We start from the raw sequence: 19,861 nt of genomic DNA, 5'->3' as shown, positions 1-19,861 counted from the left end.
GCTGAACAGAGCCAAATAAATAACTTTCTCTCCTCTCCAGCTAATTCAGTACAAGGTGTCATTTAGCTTTTTTTTTTTTTTGACTTAGCAATGCCAGTTTTATTCCATGCAGCTTGTGACAAGAGGCTTCTATTCTGTTGCTGCAATGCTTTTACATAGATAATTATTTTAAAATATGTGCTTTGCATTAGACTTGTTAAGTGTTGCACTTTCACTTGTCTTTGGTTTTATTTAATTTCCTTGATTTTGGAACATTTGCCCAATTTATCAAAATCAGTGTGAATTCTTCTCCTCCAAGGTACATAAAACCATTGACCACTTAATGTCATCTGCAAACTTTGCAAATATCCCATCTAGTTTATCATCCAAACCATCAATAAAAATAATGATCAGAGCTGCCCTCAGGTCTTGTCCCACAGGACTGCATTTGTGAAGTCCTCCTTTGACAGTGAATCTTTGAAAATTATTTATGACCAGTTTTTCAGCTAGTTGTGCACTCATCTAGGAATGAAAATTTTCTCTAGACCCAGATATCATTTGAAAACAGTATCTCCAATAGCTGTACGAGAAGTTTGACTTAAATGCAAGGTAAATTACATTTCTCGCTTCCCCTCATAGAGTAGGCCATTATCCTGTCAAAGAATGAAACTAGTTTTCTTTGACACAATTTATTTTCAACAAATCTATGCTGACTATTTCTTTTTTACTTGAGGAGGCGTATACAGATTGATTGCTTAAAAGTGTGCCCTGCATCTTCTCAGGTGTCAGAGTTAGTCTGGCTGGGCCTGTAGAAGGTTTTTCTTTTTCAGGAATTATATTATTCAAGCCCTATTTTCACTTTTCTAAATGCAGACACATTAAGCCTCCCCATACTCCTTTAATTCTCTGTGATAGTTGTTAATTACACAGAGGTGGCTTTGACTAGTTCTTTCCACACTTGTTTAATCAGATGCGGTCAGCCAGAAGACATCAAACTTACATGTTCTTTAACCTGTTCTTTGAATTATTTTTAGTCTATTCTTTAATCACTCCTTCCCCTTTCTGGCCTTGCTGTGGAGAAGAGGAGAAAGCGGAAGAGAAGCGGGGCTGTCCTCCCCTTGAGAACCTGTAGCTTCTTGCGTTTGATTAGTTTTGATGGCATCTGCTGGCAGACACGGGATATGCCACTGCGAAGTAGGGAGGAGCCAGCAGACAGACACGGACTGTCAACAGGAAAATTTGCACCCTCATGACAGAAAACAAAGTGAGACAGAACTGTAAGAATAGGTCCTGGTAAAAATGGGGATGTTTTGTGAGGAAATTATCTCTACCCAGCATCCAAGCTTGTTCCTGTGCTGCTGGAAACAAGACTTTAACTACACTATGTGCAAATAGAGAGGAACACATCAGACAGTGCAACACTGCCCAGACTCAGAAATACTAGGAGAGGCTCCAGGCAGAAGCAAAGCAGAAAAATGCTTGTGTGGCACTAGGATAGCACGGGTCTCAGCGTGGCTGCACAATGTACCTGTCAGCTTCTTCAGACTTGAGAGCCACAGCCTCTGACTGTGCAGGACTGACAGAAAAGTGGGTGTACGGCACGAACAGGGGCCGGCTTGCCAGGACCAGAGATCTGTGGCAATGACTGCAGGGTACAGTGCAGGCAGGCACAAACACCCACGCAAACAGTACCTGCGCCTCTCTGCTGTCAGGATTAACTCGGTGTAGAAGTCACATTCCCTCTCTGCTTCTTGAATCAGCTCCCTCTATCCCTCTACCAGGAATTAGTGGCTAACCCCAAAAATGGAGGGAGATCCTGAACCCCCTGGGCAGCCTGAAGAGGACAGTCAGAGGTGGAAAGCAGAGGCAGACACTAGAAGGACCGGGCACCCTGGACTGCAGGCAGCCCTGCCTGCCTCTGCCTGTCTCCCTCCACTTGGGCACCTTCCTCCAAGATGTGGGGGTACAAGGAAGGCAGAGAAGCTTGAAAATATGGTACCGCTAAAGGCTGTGAAACTGGCAGGCAAATAAACCTACAATTTATTGCTGCTAATAATTTCATTACTTTTACGCTAGGCTCTTAATTTTTGGGGCTTGATCTGTGCTTATTTTTCAGCACTTTGAGAACTGCTACGAATCCTGGTTTCTAAGAGCACTTTGTTCCTTGAGAGATGCGGCAGATAAGAGAGAGATGTGATTTGCCTCATCAGGAGAAGCGTATGCAGGATCTTTATGAAAAAGGCATTGGGAATATGCCTGTCAAAGCAAAGGGTAAAGAGAAGTAACACCAACAGAACTGAGTGATACCTCTTTCCTGGGATTAGTGTTCAGAGACAGGCAGATTTAAGTTAAGCCCAAAATTTATGCCACTGTTGTTGCAATAGCTTCCCTGAAAATTATACCTGGGGAGGTCAGTGGCACTGCTGATCCCATAGTCCCCATCCATAGCAGTCCTCCCAAACATGCAAATTGTTTAAACACTCAGGATGAAATGAAAACCGGAGCAGGTACCATTTTGTGCCTCATCACAACAGCTAAGGACTGACTAGCCATTAATGCCAATGCCAATCATAACCATAAACACTGTCTGGGATTCAGGATTTATTTAAGTGAGTACTACATTCTGCCCAGGACTTGTACACAAAAGGTACAGACACTAAGCCAACTAACAGTACAAGTCCTTGCTCCCCGCTCCTGCAGCCAGCTGGCATGGTCTGTCCTTCTCCGAACTTGTCCTCCAAAACTGGGGCCATACTGGAATAAACCCCAATGCTCACTCTTGAACCAGGTCTGGGATTTGTGCTAGGTGGCATAAACCAACACAGTGTCATGCAGCATGCTAACAGGTCACCAGTATGAATGACCAGGACTGATAGTAGCCAGGGAGGAGGCAACTTAGGTGGAGACAGCATGAATATCTGTTCATCTCCGCACTCTAAATCCTTGCAAGGCAATTGGTGAGGAAGGGTCCACAGAGGAGGCTGAGGCTTCAGGACAAGGGCTGACCCTCATTGTCAAATTGGTGGTCTAGTACTGGGCAGCATGAGTGGTCCCAGCTCAGGGTGCAAGTAGGGAATCTTGCTGGAGGGCAAGAAATCATATTTTGACACGCATCTCACTGGAAAGCAGAGGTGATTAGGCAGAAAGTATTTTAAATAGGAAAATTAGCCCCAAATGACATGAGTGGGTCAAGAGGAAATGGGCTTAAGCTGTGCCAGGGGAGGTTTAGATTGGATATTAGGAAAAATCTCTTCATGGAAAGGGTAGTCAAGCATTGGAACAGGCTGCCCAGGGAAGTGGTGGAGTCACCATCCCTGGAAGTGTTCAAAAAACGGGTAGATGTGGCACTTGGGGACATGGTTTAGTCTAGTCTACCCTTGATTGGTTTAGTGTGGACTTGGTAATGTTAGGTTAAAGGTTGGACTGGATGATCTTAAAGGTCTTTTCCAACCTAAACAATTCTATGCTTCTATGATTCTATGAGTTTTAAAAGACTGAAAATCAAAGTTTTGCAGAGCTATAAGCAAGCTGCTCTTCTTTGTAAGAAGAAATAATACAAATAAGAAAATGTTCTTTTGTTTTCAATTGTTTCTTTCTGTTTTCTGGCCATTTACCTCTTTGCTCATTCTGTATTGCCAGGAATGGGGAAAAGCAGGGATGGGGAAAACAGAAACCAGGTGAGGAGAGAAGGTGAAAATCTGACTTTTTAAATTGTGGTTTAAGAACTGTGCAGTGATAACTATTTGAAGAATTGTGCTTAGTCTGTACGTTTGTTGTTTGGGTTTTTTTATCAAAACCAAACTTTTCAAAAACAGTATATATTTTTAACTTTCAAACAAACTTGATGTTTATTGGACAGGCTGAACTGATAAGAGTTTGTTGTTACCTGCAGTGTGTGTTTTTGTAATGGCATAGAATCAAATCCTTACTGAATTCACACCGTAGGAAAGTCAGGAAGTACTTTTACTTAAGTAACAATGTACTCTCAACAAGGCATATTTTGCAATCTCTGTGTCATGGTTTAACCCCAGCTGACAACTAAGCACCACACAGCTGCTCACTCACTCTCCTCCCCCCAGTGGGATGGGGGAAAGAATCGGAAAAAAAAAAAAATAAACCCATGGGTTGAGATAAAGGCAGTTTAATAGGACAGCAGAGGAAGAGAAAATAATAGTAATAATAATAATGATAAAAGACTATACAAAACAAGTGATGCACAATGCAATTGCTCACCACCCGCTGACCGATGCCCAGACAGTTCCCGAGCAGCAATCCCTGCCCCCCGGCCAACTCCCCCCAGTTTATGTACTGAGCATGACGTCATATGGTATGGAATAGCCCTTTGGCCAGTTTGGGTCAGCTGTCCTGGCTGTGCCCCCTCCCAGCTTCTTGTGCACCTGGCAGAGCATGGGAAGCTGAAAAGTCCTTGACCAGTATAAGCAGTACTTAGGAACAACTAAAACATTGGTGTGTTACCAGCATTATTCTCATACTAAATCCAAACCACAGCACTATGCCAGCTACTAGGAAGAAAATTAACTCTATCCCAGCCGAAACCAGGACACTCTGTGTGTCAAGCTTCTGAAATATCCAGTTATTCCAAAGCCCCGCATGGAAATGGTTAACGAATCAGCCTCCCTCCACATGAGCTCACATTTTAGCTTTCCTGATCTAGCAAATCCCAAGAGAAAATTCTGCCTGAAAAAATCATGAAGATGAAAAAGTCAGCCCTTGCAGTTGTCTAAAGCTAAAAGTTGTTTTAAGCTTGAGCTTTAAAGCTAGACAAATTCAAATTATAAATAGGGTGTATTTCTAGCTCACATTTTAAAGAACTGTGAAACACCAGATGGCTTTTCTGTTGCTGTGACCTGCCATATAAAATATATTTTTATGATTTCTGATTTCACTACAAATAGGGCAGAAGAATGATATGCTGTTAATGTAAAAATAATTTTATGTGTGAACTTGTCATGGCTGGAGGCAGTTTATCAGAAGACTGGGGGATGCCCTGCCTTTCCACCACTGGATGGCATTCAAGGGCCATAAATACTTACGCTGGGAACTGCAGCAAAAGAAAATGCCTCTTAGAAAATTAAAACACAAAGCGTCCAAAGCCTTTAGATTCTCAGTAATGCTTCTGTAATATATTCATGTTCTCGAAGTTCCAAGGAAATAAATCCGGAAAAATGAAAAACAATTTCTGAGGAGAAAGGAGCTTTCCTCTGAGACACAACTGAATATGCATGGAGGACACGGGACAGGAGATCTGAAAGCAGTATTTCAGTTAGGAAAATTCAACAGTCAGACCCAGTCAACTCAGTCTACGTCAGCATTAATACGGGTTGGCAGGGGACAATTGGATGGGACTTTTGTTTTTTGCCTTCCAGATATGGACCCAACAGGGAGAGAAAAGGTAAGATGTATTAACTTGACCTTGGGTCTACACAGACATGACACCCTGGTTGTGCAACACCTGCACACACAAAAAGCTCTTTAAAGCATTTCTGCCTTTGCCTTCCTCCTTTAAAGCTCAGACCTGTCCTGCTGCCAGGCATCGTCATTAAAAGCCACTTGATCTCGCAGCTGAGCTGGCTGTGAGCAGGAGGTCGGGCTGGAGACCTCCCGGGGTCCCTTTCTACCTGAACCGCCCTGCGCTTCCACGGCCTCATTAAGAATAAAGACAGACTGACTTTTTTTTATAGATAAGAAGAGCACCCCGCAGAGGTAACAGTATTTGCGGGGGTGTAGCCGTAAGGGTCTGGGAGCGCGAGTAGGGCCAGGTTTGCAGAGATGCAAGTGCTTTTATTCGCCAGCCGATATACCCGGGTGTATAAAGAGGGGTGAGCTCTGGAACAGATGAGCAGCTCCTCAGGTCTGAAAGAGCACAGCAAGCTTCAGGCTAGCTGCAGGCTAGCAATATTTGTTGAGTTTTGCCAATTAAAGGATTTTAAAGAAAAGGATAGTTTGCACCTCTGTGGTACAAAGAAAGGTTCGGAAGAGGAGAGGTGACAGCCACAGCCTCTGAGGTGTAGTAGTAGATGGAGTAGAAGCAGCAAAAGACTCACGAGGAAAAGCTGTGGTATTCTAGGAAACCAGTGTCCTGCCTGTAATTTTTGCTACGAAGCCCAGCTATGAATTTTAGTTCCTTCTTTAACTTTTGTGGGAAACCACTGGCTCCTGCCACTTGCTCAGAGTGTGACTTGTGGTGGTGGTGGTCTGCTCTTACTTGCACAAAGGTGTTTGGTGAGCTGTGTTTCTCAGGCTGTACTGCCTGGGGTACTTGTCACAGTGTTTCTAGCGATGGGCTCAGGACTCAGTTTAGTTCCATTTGGGGTACGATGGCTCCAAGATATGTGTTGCTTCTGGGGAGGATTTTGCCATGGCTCCAGGGGATAGATGTGTGAGGGTAAAAGGGGGATCTGAGAACACCTAAGTTTAATGTCATCTTCTCTGGTTACTATATAGGGCACTTTGCAACAAAGAGAAGTGTACAGTTGACAGGGCTTCATCTTCCTATTGTAGTAAATGTGTATGTGATATTCAGGTAGTTCATTTTATATATATATATATATATATTCATGTCACTGGAGTTGTGTCCTTTGTTCAGAGAAGATCCCCAGCTGCGTGCAGGGCGCTCTCCTCACAATAGGCTGGTGGTATCTCAAAACCCAGCTACGCACAGCTTTTACAGGTGTTTGGTTGCTGGTTTTCTGGAGAGGATCATGTTGGTCTCTGGTTCTTTGATATATAATTTCTAGTTATCTCTCTGATATAGATTATGAAGCCTAGAAAGAAGATGATGGAGTTAAAACAGTCCTGCACCTACAACCTTGTTCTCTCAGCCTGTGCACTATTCACATCAGGGCTTCAGGGTGGGGAGAGGCTTTCAGGGAGAAATCTTCTGCTCTTCTTTTACACCATCTGCTCAGAGGACTCCTTATCAGATAGAGACCTTGTCCAAACCCTCTCCCCTGTAAGGCCCGTTTTATATTAGCTGAAGAGGCGGAAGTCGGTGCTGTCGTTTCCAGTCTTAAACTACTATCTATCTACCATGCACAAGATTTTCTGCCCAGCCCATTGAAATGAGGTTTTAAAAGAACAAAAGCAGAAAAACACACTTTTTTTTTTTCCTGGAAGAAAACAGTAACAATTTTACTTGACGCTTTATACTACAGTGTAATATAATATAATACAGAAGAAATAGGAAACATCAAGGGCAGAGTTTTAACTAGAAGTCTCAAAACAGTGACTGCAAATTGGGTTTTAGAAACTACAAAGCACAGTTCAAATATATGATCATTTCTCAACAGAGATTATGTATACAACAAAGGCATTATGTTTTAACACATTCCTCATTTAAGATTCCCAGCATTATCTTCGCTCCTTAGCCACTGTCTAATCAAATGCTCAAAAGGAAAAAAAAAATTTGTCATTACCTGCACTACATTCATGGCCACATGGACACCCAGAATACCATCAGCTAATAAGAAATGTTGTTCCACAGTCATCAGCTTCTGCCTGTAGAGCCCTAACATCCAGTTCAACAGTCAGGAACTCCAACTCCTTCCTGAGCTCGTCCACAATGCAACCACCAGACTGATCCAGAGCGCAACCACCAGACTGATCCAGAGCATAACCACCAGACTGATCCCTAACATCACCACCCTTTCTCTTCCCATGCACTTCACAGAAATCTTTTGCATCCATGGCACCCACAAAAAGACAATGGGCTGATGCTGCCCAAGGATGAGGAAACTACAGAGTGCAGAAAGGCTAATTGTTATAGTAAACAGCTTTACACTGTCTCCATGGGCTGCTTTGTTATTGCAAGCATTCTGCTGGGTTTGGGTCTCCCCACTGCCTGACAACATCCAGAGCAAGATCATGTTTTCTCTTCTGCTTGGCACAGAAAATATTCAGTAATACTAAGAAATTAGGAAGGATCCTTATTAGGAACACTGTCACACTGGGAACCCCTCTATCATCGTCCCCAGCAATGGTTAATGCCTCACACCCAAGAAAAAGTAAAAAAAAATACAAAGAAAACTTTTCAAACAAGTATTTGATCTGACCAAAACACAATGAAGAAAAACATTGTTCCTAATGCCTATAGGGCCAATATACTTATTGAAGTGCCAGATTTGTTTATGCTTGCCATTATCTTTGCATTCATAGCTGCAAATGTTACTAATAGCCATGCAATTCTGCATCTCTCTTAAATGTTAAATTAGAGCTGTTTCAGACTCTTACCTCCAGCCCTGTGCTTGGAGGCCACATCAGCTGGAGCTCCTTGCCCTAGGCTCCCAGGCAACTGCGTGTCCCTTATGTCCTTTCAAGAATACACGGCTCAATGTTTTGCACTTTAATTTATTTAGTGACTTTTCAGAATCGTTTGTTGTTGTATCCTCCTCTGGGAGTATATTTGCATGAAAGGAACATTATGAACCACTTAGTATAAAGACATAAAACAAGTGAAATGACAAACACATGTAAAAACATAGCTATTCCAAATCAAGCTAACACAAAAACTTGCAGGGGAAAAAAAATAATTCTCCCTTCATGCTCTCATCTGGCCTTACCTCACTTGGCAAATTAATGAGTGTACACCCAAGTTAAGAAGTGAGAACAAGGAAGAACATCCTCTAACCCTGTCTACTGAGGATGAGAGCTGATGGGCTTCTGTGCTCACTCAAGTATCACTATGGAGAAGATGGGCAGAGAAGGATGAAGGGGAAGAAAATGCAAAGAAAAAAAAAGAGCAAAAAAGAGCTATTTGGCTCTTTATCTTTAAACATTGGTTAGATTAGCTGTGACCATGTGGTGGAAGTTATTGTGTTGATATAGGCTAGCAGTAACTTACTATAATAATTTCTGGAAGGAGGAGAAACAGAGATAGGAGCTGTGGTTGGAGTGGTGGTTTTACTTCTGGACAGATTCTTCTCTGGGCTCTCTCCATGCGGAGATGTAGGAAGTGACGTTGCAGCCAGGAAACACAAGCCTTGCTTTCTCTGAGCCTAACTATAGCTAGGCTTGCTCCAAAAGAAAATATCCTTATGAAGTTTTCAAGAAAGGAAAACAGACTCAGCTGTGAGGAGACCTGACTCCAAACCCAGCAGCAGGGTAAAGCCAGTCCTAGCAGCCCCCGGGCAGTTGTTCAATCTCTATCAAGCAGCAGCTCAAGACAGCTTGAGCTGGATACTAAGATTTGGGGTGTTTTACCATTGTAACACCACAGAAAATGGAGACATGCCAAAATAATGCCAAAAGAGCGTTTTTAAAGAAACTTAAGTGGCCACAGGGTTGGAGTAAAGATTTCTCTTACGAAGTAAAAGCTGGCTGAAGGATAGGAAACGAAGGATAAGGCTTAATGTGGCTTTTTACTGTCAAGGAAAAACAGTGGAATCAGTTTTATTCAACATATTCATTAGAGATCTAGTGAAGGAAATCCACAGTGAAATTTCCAAATTCAGAGATTGTACTAAACTCTTTCAGACAGCCAAATCTTATGCTGCTGGTGAAGAACCCCAGAAGACCACACAAAACTAAACAGGGAAACAGGTGTCAGATAAGCTTCAGAGTACATAAATCTAAGTTAATGCATCTAGGGAAAAATAAGCCAAAACACACCTACATGATACTGAATACAGAACTGACAGTAGCATGTCAGAAAAAAAAGATCTTAAGAATCATCATTGACAATTCTCTGGTCATCAATGAAAGCCAAAACAGTATCATGAAAAAGGGTACTGAGAACAAGACAGATGGCATCATTTTGCTGCTACATATAACTTTGGTGTAACCACACTTGAGTACAGTTCATGGTCTGCTCTCTGCATCTCAGGAAGGATGCAGTAGAGTTAAAGCAGGCACTGAGAAAAACAACCAAAATGATCAAGCAGCTGCCTAACAAGGGAGAACCTAAAAATGCTGGGCTCTTTGTGATGGAGAGGACAACACTAAGAGGAACAGTTGAGTATTACAAAATAATGAAGGCAATATCTAGGAGATTAGTTTAAAACAGATTAGAGTAAGTATTTTTTATACTTTTCTAGCTTACTGTGACAGGAGGTTATAGAGGCAGTTATTATCAGCAGGTTCAAACCAGACTGGACAAATTCATAGAAAAGAAGTGCATGGGTAGATACAAAAAGGACAAGGAAGAGAAGCACCCTCTAATACCCCCCAATAAACAAATGTGGATACTGGGGGTGGTACAAGGGGAACTGACTGCAAGAAGTGGCCAGACTCACATGCTTCCCTAAACAGCATCTGATGCTTAGAGTCAGAAACAGAGTACTTGGTCTAGAAGGATGATTGCTTTGATGAGAAAGGCATTTTGACCAGAAAGGCATTGCTTTGGCCAGAAAGGCATGCTTTTAAAACAACCAAATCATGGAGAGACACAGATGTTTTTAAAAACAAATTATCAAATATATAGAAAAAACAAGTTCCCAAGAAATTACGCTGAGCTGAAATCCTCTCCCAAAGCAAATTTGCTGGCTTTTTTGTTTCCCTCAACCGAAAGAATACTGGTTTGTCTCATTACCTCAACACCCAGAATGGTTTGGCAGGACAGTAACTGTTAGATTTACTGCTTACATGGGTGCATATAATGAGATGGCATCTTACTGCAACCTGACTGCGAGCCAAATGCTGGGTTAACACATGCCAGAGACATGGGAAACTGCAGAGCAACAGGGAAACCCCTTAAATGGGGAAATCCTCCACATACTAATGAAGTGATTAACTGTTAGTTTTATTCTATCACCAAATGTGTTTACATGTTTCCCGACGTCATCTTCAAATGACACAGCCAAACGGCGTTCCCTCCACTGCAAGAGGCTCCTGCTATGTATGAATATACTTAGGTGACTTCCAAGTTAGTAAGGAGTTTTCACCCAGCTGTAAAGAGGAAACATACAGCCTGCACTTAGGCAACACAAGTCCTGGGATAACCTTCTCTTTCCTCCTCACCACTATTTAAAATAATTTTTTAGGCACGGTGACAGGGAGAGAAAAGGAAGGCTACTACTCACTTGGAGTTTCTCAGGCTTGCTAAGGGTAAGAAGTCTGGTCTGAAATTTTAGTTCGTTAAAATCCCCACAGCTTGAGAGCTTTATCTTTCTGCCAAGAAGACACCCGTCCACCAGCTGTGGACTGGAAATCACAATACCTCTGAATCATCGGAAGGATGTTTAGCCTGGCATCTTGCAGCAGTGAGGCACTCATGCTGTCTGTCTGTCCACACAGCTGTCTGACAGCCGCTCCTCAGCAACTGTTCAGCCCTTTGGTTGGTTTTGAGCATTTTCGGGTGATGGGTAATGACCTCAGACCTTGGAAGGTCTTGCCAGTCTGGGGAAAATCAACACCTGCTAATTGCAAAATATGAAAATTGGGGTCTGACTGAAGAGAAGTCAGTAGCAACCTATTCCCAGCTCTAAGAAAACATGCCGAATGGACAAACAGCAGCACGGCCCTGGCCCTGGCTGACAGCTCTGCACAAGCTCAGGATGGCATCCGATGGGGCTGCCCCGGGAGGAGGGAGAGGGGTTTGCTGAGGGCAAGGTAAAATGGGACTTTGGTGAGGCAGAACACAGATCGTCAGGAAATCAAGCTTCATTAGTCCCTCTGCTCACATAATGAATTTGTTGTAAGGACTTTGGTGATGTAGATTTATATAGGTCACTGTGACAGTAAAAACATACCATTTTTATCTTCAGCTTGCTTGATCTTCAGCATTTTTAATCCACAGTATCAGCCTGACTGATTTATTATTACTTATAAACCACACTGACAAGGACCTCATTTTATTTCCATGCACAAATACCCTGTTCCTAAAATATAGAAGATGCATGTTGGCTATCATTGTAAACAAGAGATTAGTCTCTCTTCTGATTTTGTGACATTGTCTCTCCATGCCCTCTCGAATATATATTACTGATCCAGCCTCTATCTTAGCCATTTTCTAATGTACAGAAACTATATTGTACTTTTTTTTCTGTTTTCCATTCCTACCAGAAATCTGGTATTTAATCCCTACAGATATAACTCTAGATTGTCTTCCAGCATATATTCCCATTCATATCCTATTTATTCTCTATTATGGTCAACTGTATTAACTTCCTAACAACCTGTGGCACTGTTTTTCCTAGCCCTGACTGTGTATGGGCTCACTGACCTACCACCACCACTCTTCTGGCTACAGCCTTGGTTTTTACACTCACCTTCAAACATAAACAGTTAAATTCTGACCTGATTCTAAAAGCTACCATGTCAGAAAATGTATTTGGATAATATATGTTAAGGATGTAAGATATCCTGAATCCCACGGACTCCAAGACCCAGGGATCCCTCCTTGCTGACTTCTGCAGCCCAGTCGGGGGCACACGGGGACCCAGGACAAATCTCCGTCCCAGTCTGGGGGACACGGCTGCTGTCCCTGTCTGCAGGTTTGGCCAGCAGTGAAGCTGAGCATCTGTCCCAGACAGGCACACACACACATTGACATAGAGGGCACCAAGGCAGCCAGACACACAGACTACCTGACAGACCACTGCCTTTAGCCACACTCACATAAAAATCAACAACCCTCAGTTAAATGTAAGTAAGCCCATTCCTGTTCCTCCTCTCTGGCTGATCAGGATTTAAGTCCTCTATGAAAACATATGTGCCATCACTTTCTAGATTCACAAGCACACTCACATTCACAGATCCTTGAATATCAGCCCAGCCTGTAAAGCCCTCTAACACCCATGCTCGGGCTCCCTTACCCAGTAAGTAGGTCTCCTTCTACTTGCCAGCTAGTCCAGCTTGAAATTTGCTAGTAAGCAAAGGTGCGCACAACACACTCGTCTCACAAGCATCCCCACAATCACAGATACCTTGAATATTAACACAGCTTCTCAGTCCACCCATGCCCAGACCCTAGGTCCCCTTACCCAGCACAGGCTCTGACCTCAAGTCCTTCCAGACGCTCACCAACTAGTCTAGCTCGAAGTTTGCTAGCAAATTACACGTACACGTGCACACAGGATTAAATTCACTGGGGGAAGAATAAACACATTTCAGTATTTACAGGTGCTGCTATTTAGAGCTCTCCCACATAAACATACAACCTGGTCCCTCCAGTTGCTGACACCTAGACCTACAAGCCTTATGGCCCACGGTCCCTCCAGTTGCTACTGCCTACACGCCTCTTGCGTATTGGTCTCTCTACTTGCTGGCACCAAGATCTATGGGTCCCTTCTCCAGTTGTTAGCACTTAGACCTTGCAGCACTCACACATAGGATAGAAAGTGAGATAATTAAAAAAAAAAAAAAAAAATTAAGTAAAGGATTTAATAAGAAGATAGGACAGACTGCAGTGATGAAGCAGAGGGCTCAGCCAGACAAGCACAGTGTCTGGCAGCTTGCACACACGACTGGCCCCTCCATACCCCTCTCCTCTGTTTTCCCACAGTTGCTCCTTCCCAGCCCACCCTGATCACCACCACCATGTTTCTCCACCTTTGGCCCTTCCTCTAAACATCCTATAATAAGTTTTGCACAGCGCCCCACCCCACCCCCACCCCTGTGCCTCCCTCAGCAGCCCACCGCCCCGAGGGCAGCCTTGCTCCCCCTTCCCACTGATTAGAGAGCTCCAGCTGCCCCCCTCCCTGCCCGAGGCCCATCGCTAATGGCCCATCAATCAGTGGCTGAAGAGCTCTGGTCTTTCTTATTGTCTCCCTTATCGCCTGCTGTTAGGTTTGTGTATCTGCGTGTTTATTTTATCACTTTCCTTGTTATGTGTTATTTCTTCTAAACTGAAGAGTTTAAGACGGATAACTTAATGAGGTGGATGTTCCCGCGTTCCACATACCCTCACAATACACACTTTGCGAGCTCTTGATGCCTGAGATCGCCTCAGGGGGGAGAGCGATCCATGAGTTGAGAAGTTCATGACTAAATGCCTTTGTACAAGCAAGAGGGAAAATCCGAGCACGAAAAAGAGACCAGGCATCCTAGAATGGATGTATCAGTATCCCATGTCTTCTTTAAAGCATGGGTTTCACTCTAATTAGTTATTAGTTTTCAATATTTCTATGATTTTACAATGCAAAATATGGAAGTTGATTCAGAAGATGCAAACAGAAGTTTATCATGTCACCAACCTGCTACTGTGGGCAGCATGGGCATAGATAGACAGGCAAGTACTTGATACTGCCAGAGGAGCTCACTCGAGTAAGAGGTCATCCAAGAAGTTTGGCAAGATGAAAAGGCACACCCCCCCTTAAAGTGAACTTCAGAGAATGTGTCTCCCTGCTCTCTCTTTCAGTCCTGTCAAAGTTATGAGAAAATGTAATACCATTCCCAAAGGTAATCATCTTGCAGCTTCAGATCATTCCTCTCTCGTTGCCCACAGATCCCAGGCAGGACCTGGTTCTCCTGCAAAAGTACCTGCATCAATCCCATTTAATAAATTGTACAACAACTTGGAATTGTGAGTCAGCTATAGCGGCTGCTTGACATGTATTCCCATAATGTCTTGAGTGATAATCCAGAATGAGAAATTAGACTTCTCATTGTGAAAACCTGTGCTGCTGCTGATGAACTCATCCTAAAGACCACCCTACTGGACTACCTTCCCTTTGAACAAAAGTAATGTTGGAGCAAATGAGACATAGATAAAACATAAAGGAAAAACTTTCCAGAAGACTGAAATTTTCCAGCATAGTAAGAATAGTGAAGCAACAAGATCAGTCTCCAAGATTCTGGAATAATCACTGGAGGTTTTTTTTTCAAGAGGAAGTCAGGCAAAACATCTCCCGGGAATGGCACGGTGCAGCTGATTCTGCACTAGGACATGGGACTGGACCAGACCAGTAGTTCCCAGGGGAAGAGACTGAATCAGGAGGTTAAGGCATGGAGATCAGGCTAATAAGGTTTACTGGACATATGCTGAATAATGCTTCTCTAAGAACCTCATCTTCCCTGTCTGTGAGAAGTCTTTTCTTCTCCACAAAGCCCCATGATTGTGTTCTTAGAAAACAGCACTGAATTTGCACTCCAATAGACAGAAGGGTGGAGGAATAGTGGATTTAAAGAATCATTAGACCCTGTCGGTCTTGGGCTGCTGCTCAAGTGCTCCATCACAGCTTAGCCCTGCAGGCCTGTCTAAACTGCTTGAGTCTTTTGGCACTGGCGCAGACATCAGCCATGGCCATGCCCCAGGACAGACCAGCCACCCTCACAGCCTGACCCCAGGCAACCTTCCCTGCCCGCATTAGAACCTCTTACTGCTACCTTCACAGCATCTTCTGCAAGGAAATCCCCCACAAATATACCTGAGGCTTTTCGAGACAGCACACTTAAACCCTTGCAGCCAGCGACCATAGCAAGGCTCATGTTCTCACCCCAGATATTATGGTGAAGAGCAGGGGAATTCCTTCACTTCAGTTCCCATGAGCAGGTTCCAGGCCTGCAAGCAGGTCCCCCAGAGACCCCAATCCAACCCACTACAATGGAACAAGTGCTATCTCTGTCCACTTTATGATATTAAGGTTGTGTATTCTGAATACATACTCTGTGGTCCACTTCTCACCTAACATATTCCCTGCTTTTCCCATTTGTATATCTGGGTCCAGCACACTGCATTTGGGAATTACTAAAGCCCTATACCATGCTGCTCAGGCACAGCTTAAATAGCTAATACTGTTGTAGCACTCCTCTATTCTACCATTGCTACACCAAACTGTACAATTCTTTATAACATTCAAGTCTGCATCCATTTATCTATCTATATGAGAGGAGATTAAGCCCAAAGAAAAATAGAAGATGGCACAGAAGGACAGAGCACTGTGCATAGATGACACACTGTTAAACTTTCTGCCCACAATGTAAAGAAAAAACAGAAGAGAAACAGGACAAACAAAATGTTGAGTCTTCCAAAAAATCTAATCACTAAATGAATAAGGGGAAATGATTGCTTCTTTTTCTATCCACTTTCCCATCCCTCCCTTCCTCCTTCCCTCCCTCTCCCACAAAAAAAAAAGAAATCTAGAAATTAACTGCAGCAGAATCTTTTTTTGTTTTAAGCTATTAAATCATCATTTTTCCTCAAGAAACATTGATGATCTAACTGACAGTTTATTTTAAAAATAGATCAAGCCTTCGGTTGTCATGCAAGTGCTGTATTTTATCCCCAATGGAAATAATTAAACTTACTTAAATGCATGAAGAAGCAAAGAGGAAATAAAACAGCCATCCGTCTTATTCAAAGGTCTACCCAGTGTCTCGACCAGAAAACATAAGACTTTACACAGCAGTGCTATTAAAGCTGAAAAACAAATATTCCATTCACCGTTGTCCTTGATCATTAACAAAGGGACAGGCTTTAGGATTTATGATAGTAGCAGGTACTGCAGTGACAATCTGTATGGTTCTCTATCTTCACATTGTCCTTAAGGGTAATCTTAAAAAAAGAAAACACAAACACATAACAAATAATTAGGATAAGCTGGACAGTAAAAACAGCATTGTCAAGTAAAAGATGTCTAAAGCCTTTTTCTTAACCACAAGGTACACAGGCTCTTTGGGGTACATGTACTAGAACAGCTTCTGAATGCCAGCCTGTGAAACTGCATCATCAGTGGCTTTCAGAGCCATAAATATACAGTTTTCAATAGTGACATAGTTTGGCGCCCTTAATTTGGCACTTCTTAAAGCGTCTCGTTTTCAAAAAGTGTCAAGTAACCAATCTATGAAAAATCAGGAAGTGTCCTTACAATTTTTCGCATGGGGATTATAAAAACAGAGACCACAAACACAATGAGTCATTTTTATTTTTAATCTCAACCAAATTCTAGTTGCTGCCTCAGGGCAAGTATAATGTCAGTGGTCTAGAAAAAGATCTGTGCTCTATTCAGATGAAAAGCCAGGATTCAGCCAGGTTCAGCTGTAGGTGTCTATAGGTAAGTCAGGTATCTGGGCTCTCATCACAGCTAGTGGAGACCCAGAGCTCTGTTCAGCTGCACACACAGAGCCGTCAAGTTCCATTTGAGATGTCAGACGGAATCCCACCAAGCCTCCAGCTGCCACTGCAGAAGGTCTTTTATGGGTCCTGTATCTGCCAGCCATACATAGATGTCTTGAGTACCCCAGGGTATTTCAAATGGCACCAAATCTGTGAGCGGGTGACTGAACTGAGCCTCTAGTCAACACACCTAATGAGCCTGATTCAGATCACCACAGGATAGACACCTTAGCTTGTTTCAACTAGCTCACCATTTATTCAATGAAATTTAAGGTTTCTTCACCTGGAGCTGAATTACTCCCAAAATAATCAGCTTTAGCAGAATCTCTCTTTAAGAGAACCTTCCAGATGAGAGAGTTAAATGCTCAAAGTAGTTGCACACATTTACAGTTCCTTCTTGGTTATAATATTGAAGTAAACACAACCTCAATTAATCTAACAAGCACAGATGGTTTTGGTCCCTCATTCCCATATATGTAATTGATAGTATTGACCAGCCGCCTTCCCAGAGTACTCCTGCCTATGCAGGAAAGAAACAAGGAAAATTACTAATTAAAATCAAATACACACTGCATAGCATTTAAGGGGAGGGTGCATATCCAGGAGAGCTAAAAACAAGGGGACAGCAAGTCCACCACCAGAACTTCAGGTGTCATGAGTCAAAGTAGTTTCACTGAAGTCAGCGACACTGCATCAATTTCCACATCCCAGATGAATATCAGACTCGGTACTGGTTGACATTTTAATTGCCTCTTTATAAAAAAAGAAAGAACCCAAGAGCAAAGGATATAAATGCCAAAGATGTTTTCCTCAAATAGTTCTCCAATGGCCTCCAGCAAAAGCATATTCTTTTCTATTCACTGGTTCAGCTAAACATTGCATCCTAAAACAAGCTTAAACAAGTCTCATTCACAGCCTCACCTTGGTAAAAGCCTTTGCTACGCAGCACGTTGCTTCTGATGTAATGTTCTTCGGAACGAGCATGGTCTTCTTGGACCTCATGGGAGTGGGATAGGCGCGGGAAAAACAGCACCCAGTGCACTGGTAAATGGGTGCTCCTGGCTTGGAAAAGAATCTGTTCTCCCCTAGCTTGCACTCTGGACAACCTGCCATAAGAATATAAAGAAAAGACTTTTACTTGGTCTCCAGCTGTATTTTCATTTTCAAAAAAAAAGGGAAAGTGCGTGCAGTAAGAGGAAGCACCAGCCGCATTTTGCTGCTTGACTTCTGCAGAACAGAAAAGCACAGACAGCAAAGCTCTCCTCTTTAGGGTACTTCAACTCTGCAACATGCACCATCTGTAAAACTAGAGTGTGGCTTTCTAGGTAAGGCACAAGCATCACTGTATCTTTTCTAGTTTTCTAACTCAATTTTGTTGACAACTGTGGAGGGTTTTTTTGTACATCTACTACACTAGCTGTCCCTAGAAAACTTCCTACTAGCTACGGAGAGTTAAATAGCACCAGCAGGATTTGTAGTGCTTCTTAAACATTGCCTGTTTTCAGACAAGACTGTCATCAAGAGTTTTAAAAATGCCCAATGATCCCAAGACTTTTGTAGCTTGCATTTTTCTATATTCTGTTTGAGGCTGAATAAAAAAAAACCCCGCAACCTCCAAAACACCCCTAAAATCTGCCTACTATGCCTCTTTTGTAGAATGCTACACCACCAACGTCCCATATTCTGGGATCTACAGAGGAAAAATATTCTGCATATTATGAGGAGAAGCAATGGTTCTGCTGTTCCTGATGTCACATTGCCATTTAGATCTCAGGAGTACAAGAAACCAAAATGTTTCTATCTGATAATGTTTCAAAGATTAAGATCACCCCCATCAACATGAGGACATGGTCATCTGGGAGACTCTTGACCTGGAGAAATCAAGTTTAGAGAAGAAATAGGAAGTATACTCATAGCAAAATTATCTTGATTTATTATACCTTCATATCTCACTGTCAATAAATGCAACTGTATGATAAGATTTATTACCACATTTGTAAAACATGTGAAAGTTTAATTAATTCTCTTTACGAACAATTGCCCTGTTTCTGAATGCTGAAAACAGCTTACCCTGCATGAGAAACTCTCCATCTGGGAAAGCATGAAGAAGATGCAGAAATACAGACAAAATGGTCAAAGTGACAGCTGCATACTTCCTGTAGCAACCCATGATCTTTCTGCAAATACAAATAAATACATTTTTAAGGGACTGTTTCACATTGGGTACAGTACTAGCATCTAGGCTACACACTGATACAGCATTCAGTGCAAGTAACAGAGGCAATTTAGAACCAGGATCTGAAACTGAAAATGCAGTTTACTGATGTGCATTTTATAGGCTCAGAAAATTGACTTCATCACCATAACAAAATTGTGCCTTTCTTTCTGTCCTTAACATCTTTTTCTGAATGTTAACATAAACCACAGCACATAAACTTCAAACATCATAACTGCCTAATATTTATCGTAGACTGGATAAAGCCAGCAAATGCTTATGGAGAGGATGAAAGAATCTGTAGAATCTGGGCCACGAAAAGACTAATTTCAGGGGAAATAATTTCACATCAGGACATAACTTCCTGAACCAAGAGTCAGATTATTTGTCCACGCACTGACCTCTTCAGTGCCAAAGTCCCCATGAACAGATTTTCACAGTCCTGTCCTTCAGTGGGAGAAAGCTCCTCCAACCATTGTAATTAGACAGGCACTACATGCTGTGCTCCAGAGCACCTGAGGAGACACGGTGCCGAGAGAGAGCTCAGGAGGGCTTTAAACTGCCCTGGGGCCAGCTGCATGGCACGGGGGCCTCGTCAGGGCAGCTCAGGGTCAGGGTAATCCCAGGGAGTTCAGCATCGCTGCAACCTTCTGGAC

At 42.8% G+C, this 19,861-nt stretch overlaps 1 protein-coding gene across 1 annotated transcript; it reads right to left on the bottom strand.

The window, feature by feature from the left end:
* Positions 1-16,351: 16,351 nt before the first annotated feature.
* Positions 16,352-19,160, bottom strand: CGA (glycoprotein hormones, alpha polypeptide). Its single transcript, XM_009480536.2, has 3 exons — positions 19,061-19,160; positions 17,912-18,096; positions 16,352-16,429 (listed from the first exon to the last, which is right to left on the bottom strand). Exons 1-3 carry the CDS (start codon positions 19,158-19,160, stop codon positions 16,352-16,354), a joined length of 363 nt encoding a protein of 120 aa, XP_009478811.1.
* Positions 19,161-19,861: the final 701 nt, after the last annotated feature.

The sequence above is a fragment of the Pelecanus crispus genome, chromosome 3 (assembly GCF_030463565.1).
Source record: "Pelecanus crispus isolate bPelCri1 chromosome 3, bPelCri1.pri, whole genome shotgun sequence".
NCBI classification, from domain to species: Eukaryota; Metazoa; Chordata; class Aves; order Pelecaniformes; family Pelecanidae; genus Pelecanus; species Pelecanus crispus.
The sequence above is the reverse complement of the archived record's forward strand: the minus strand, read 5'-3'. Positions and strand labels throughout refer to the sequence as shown.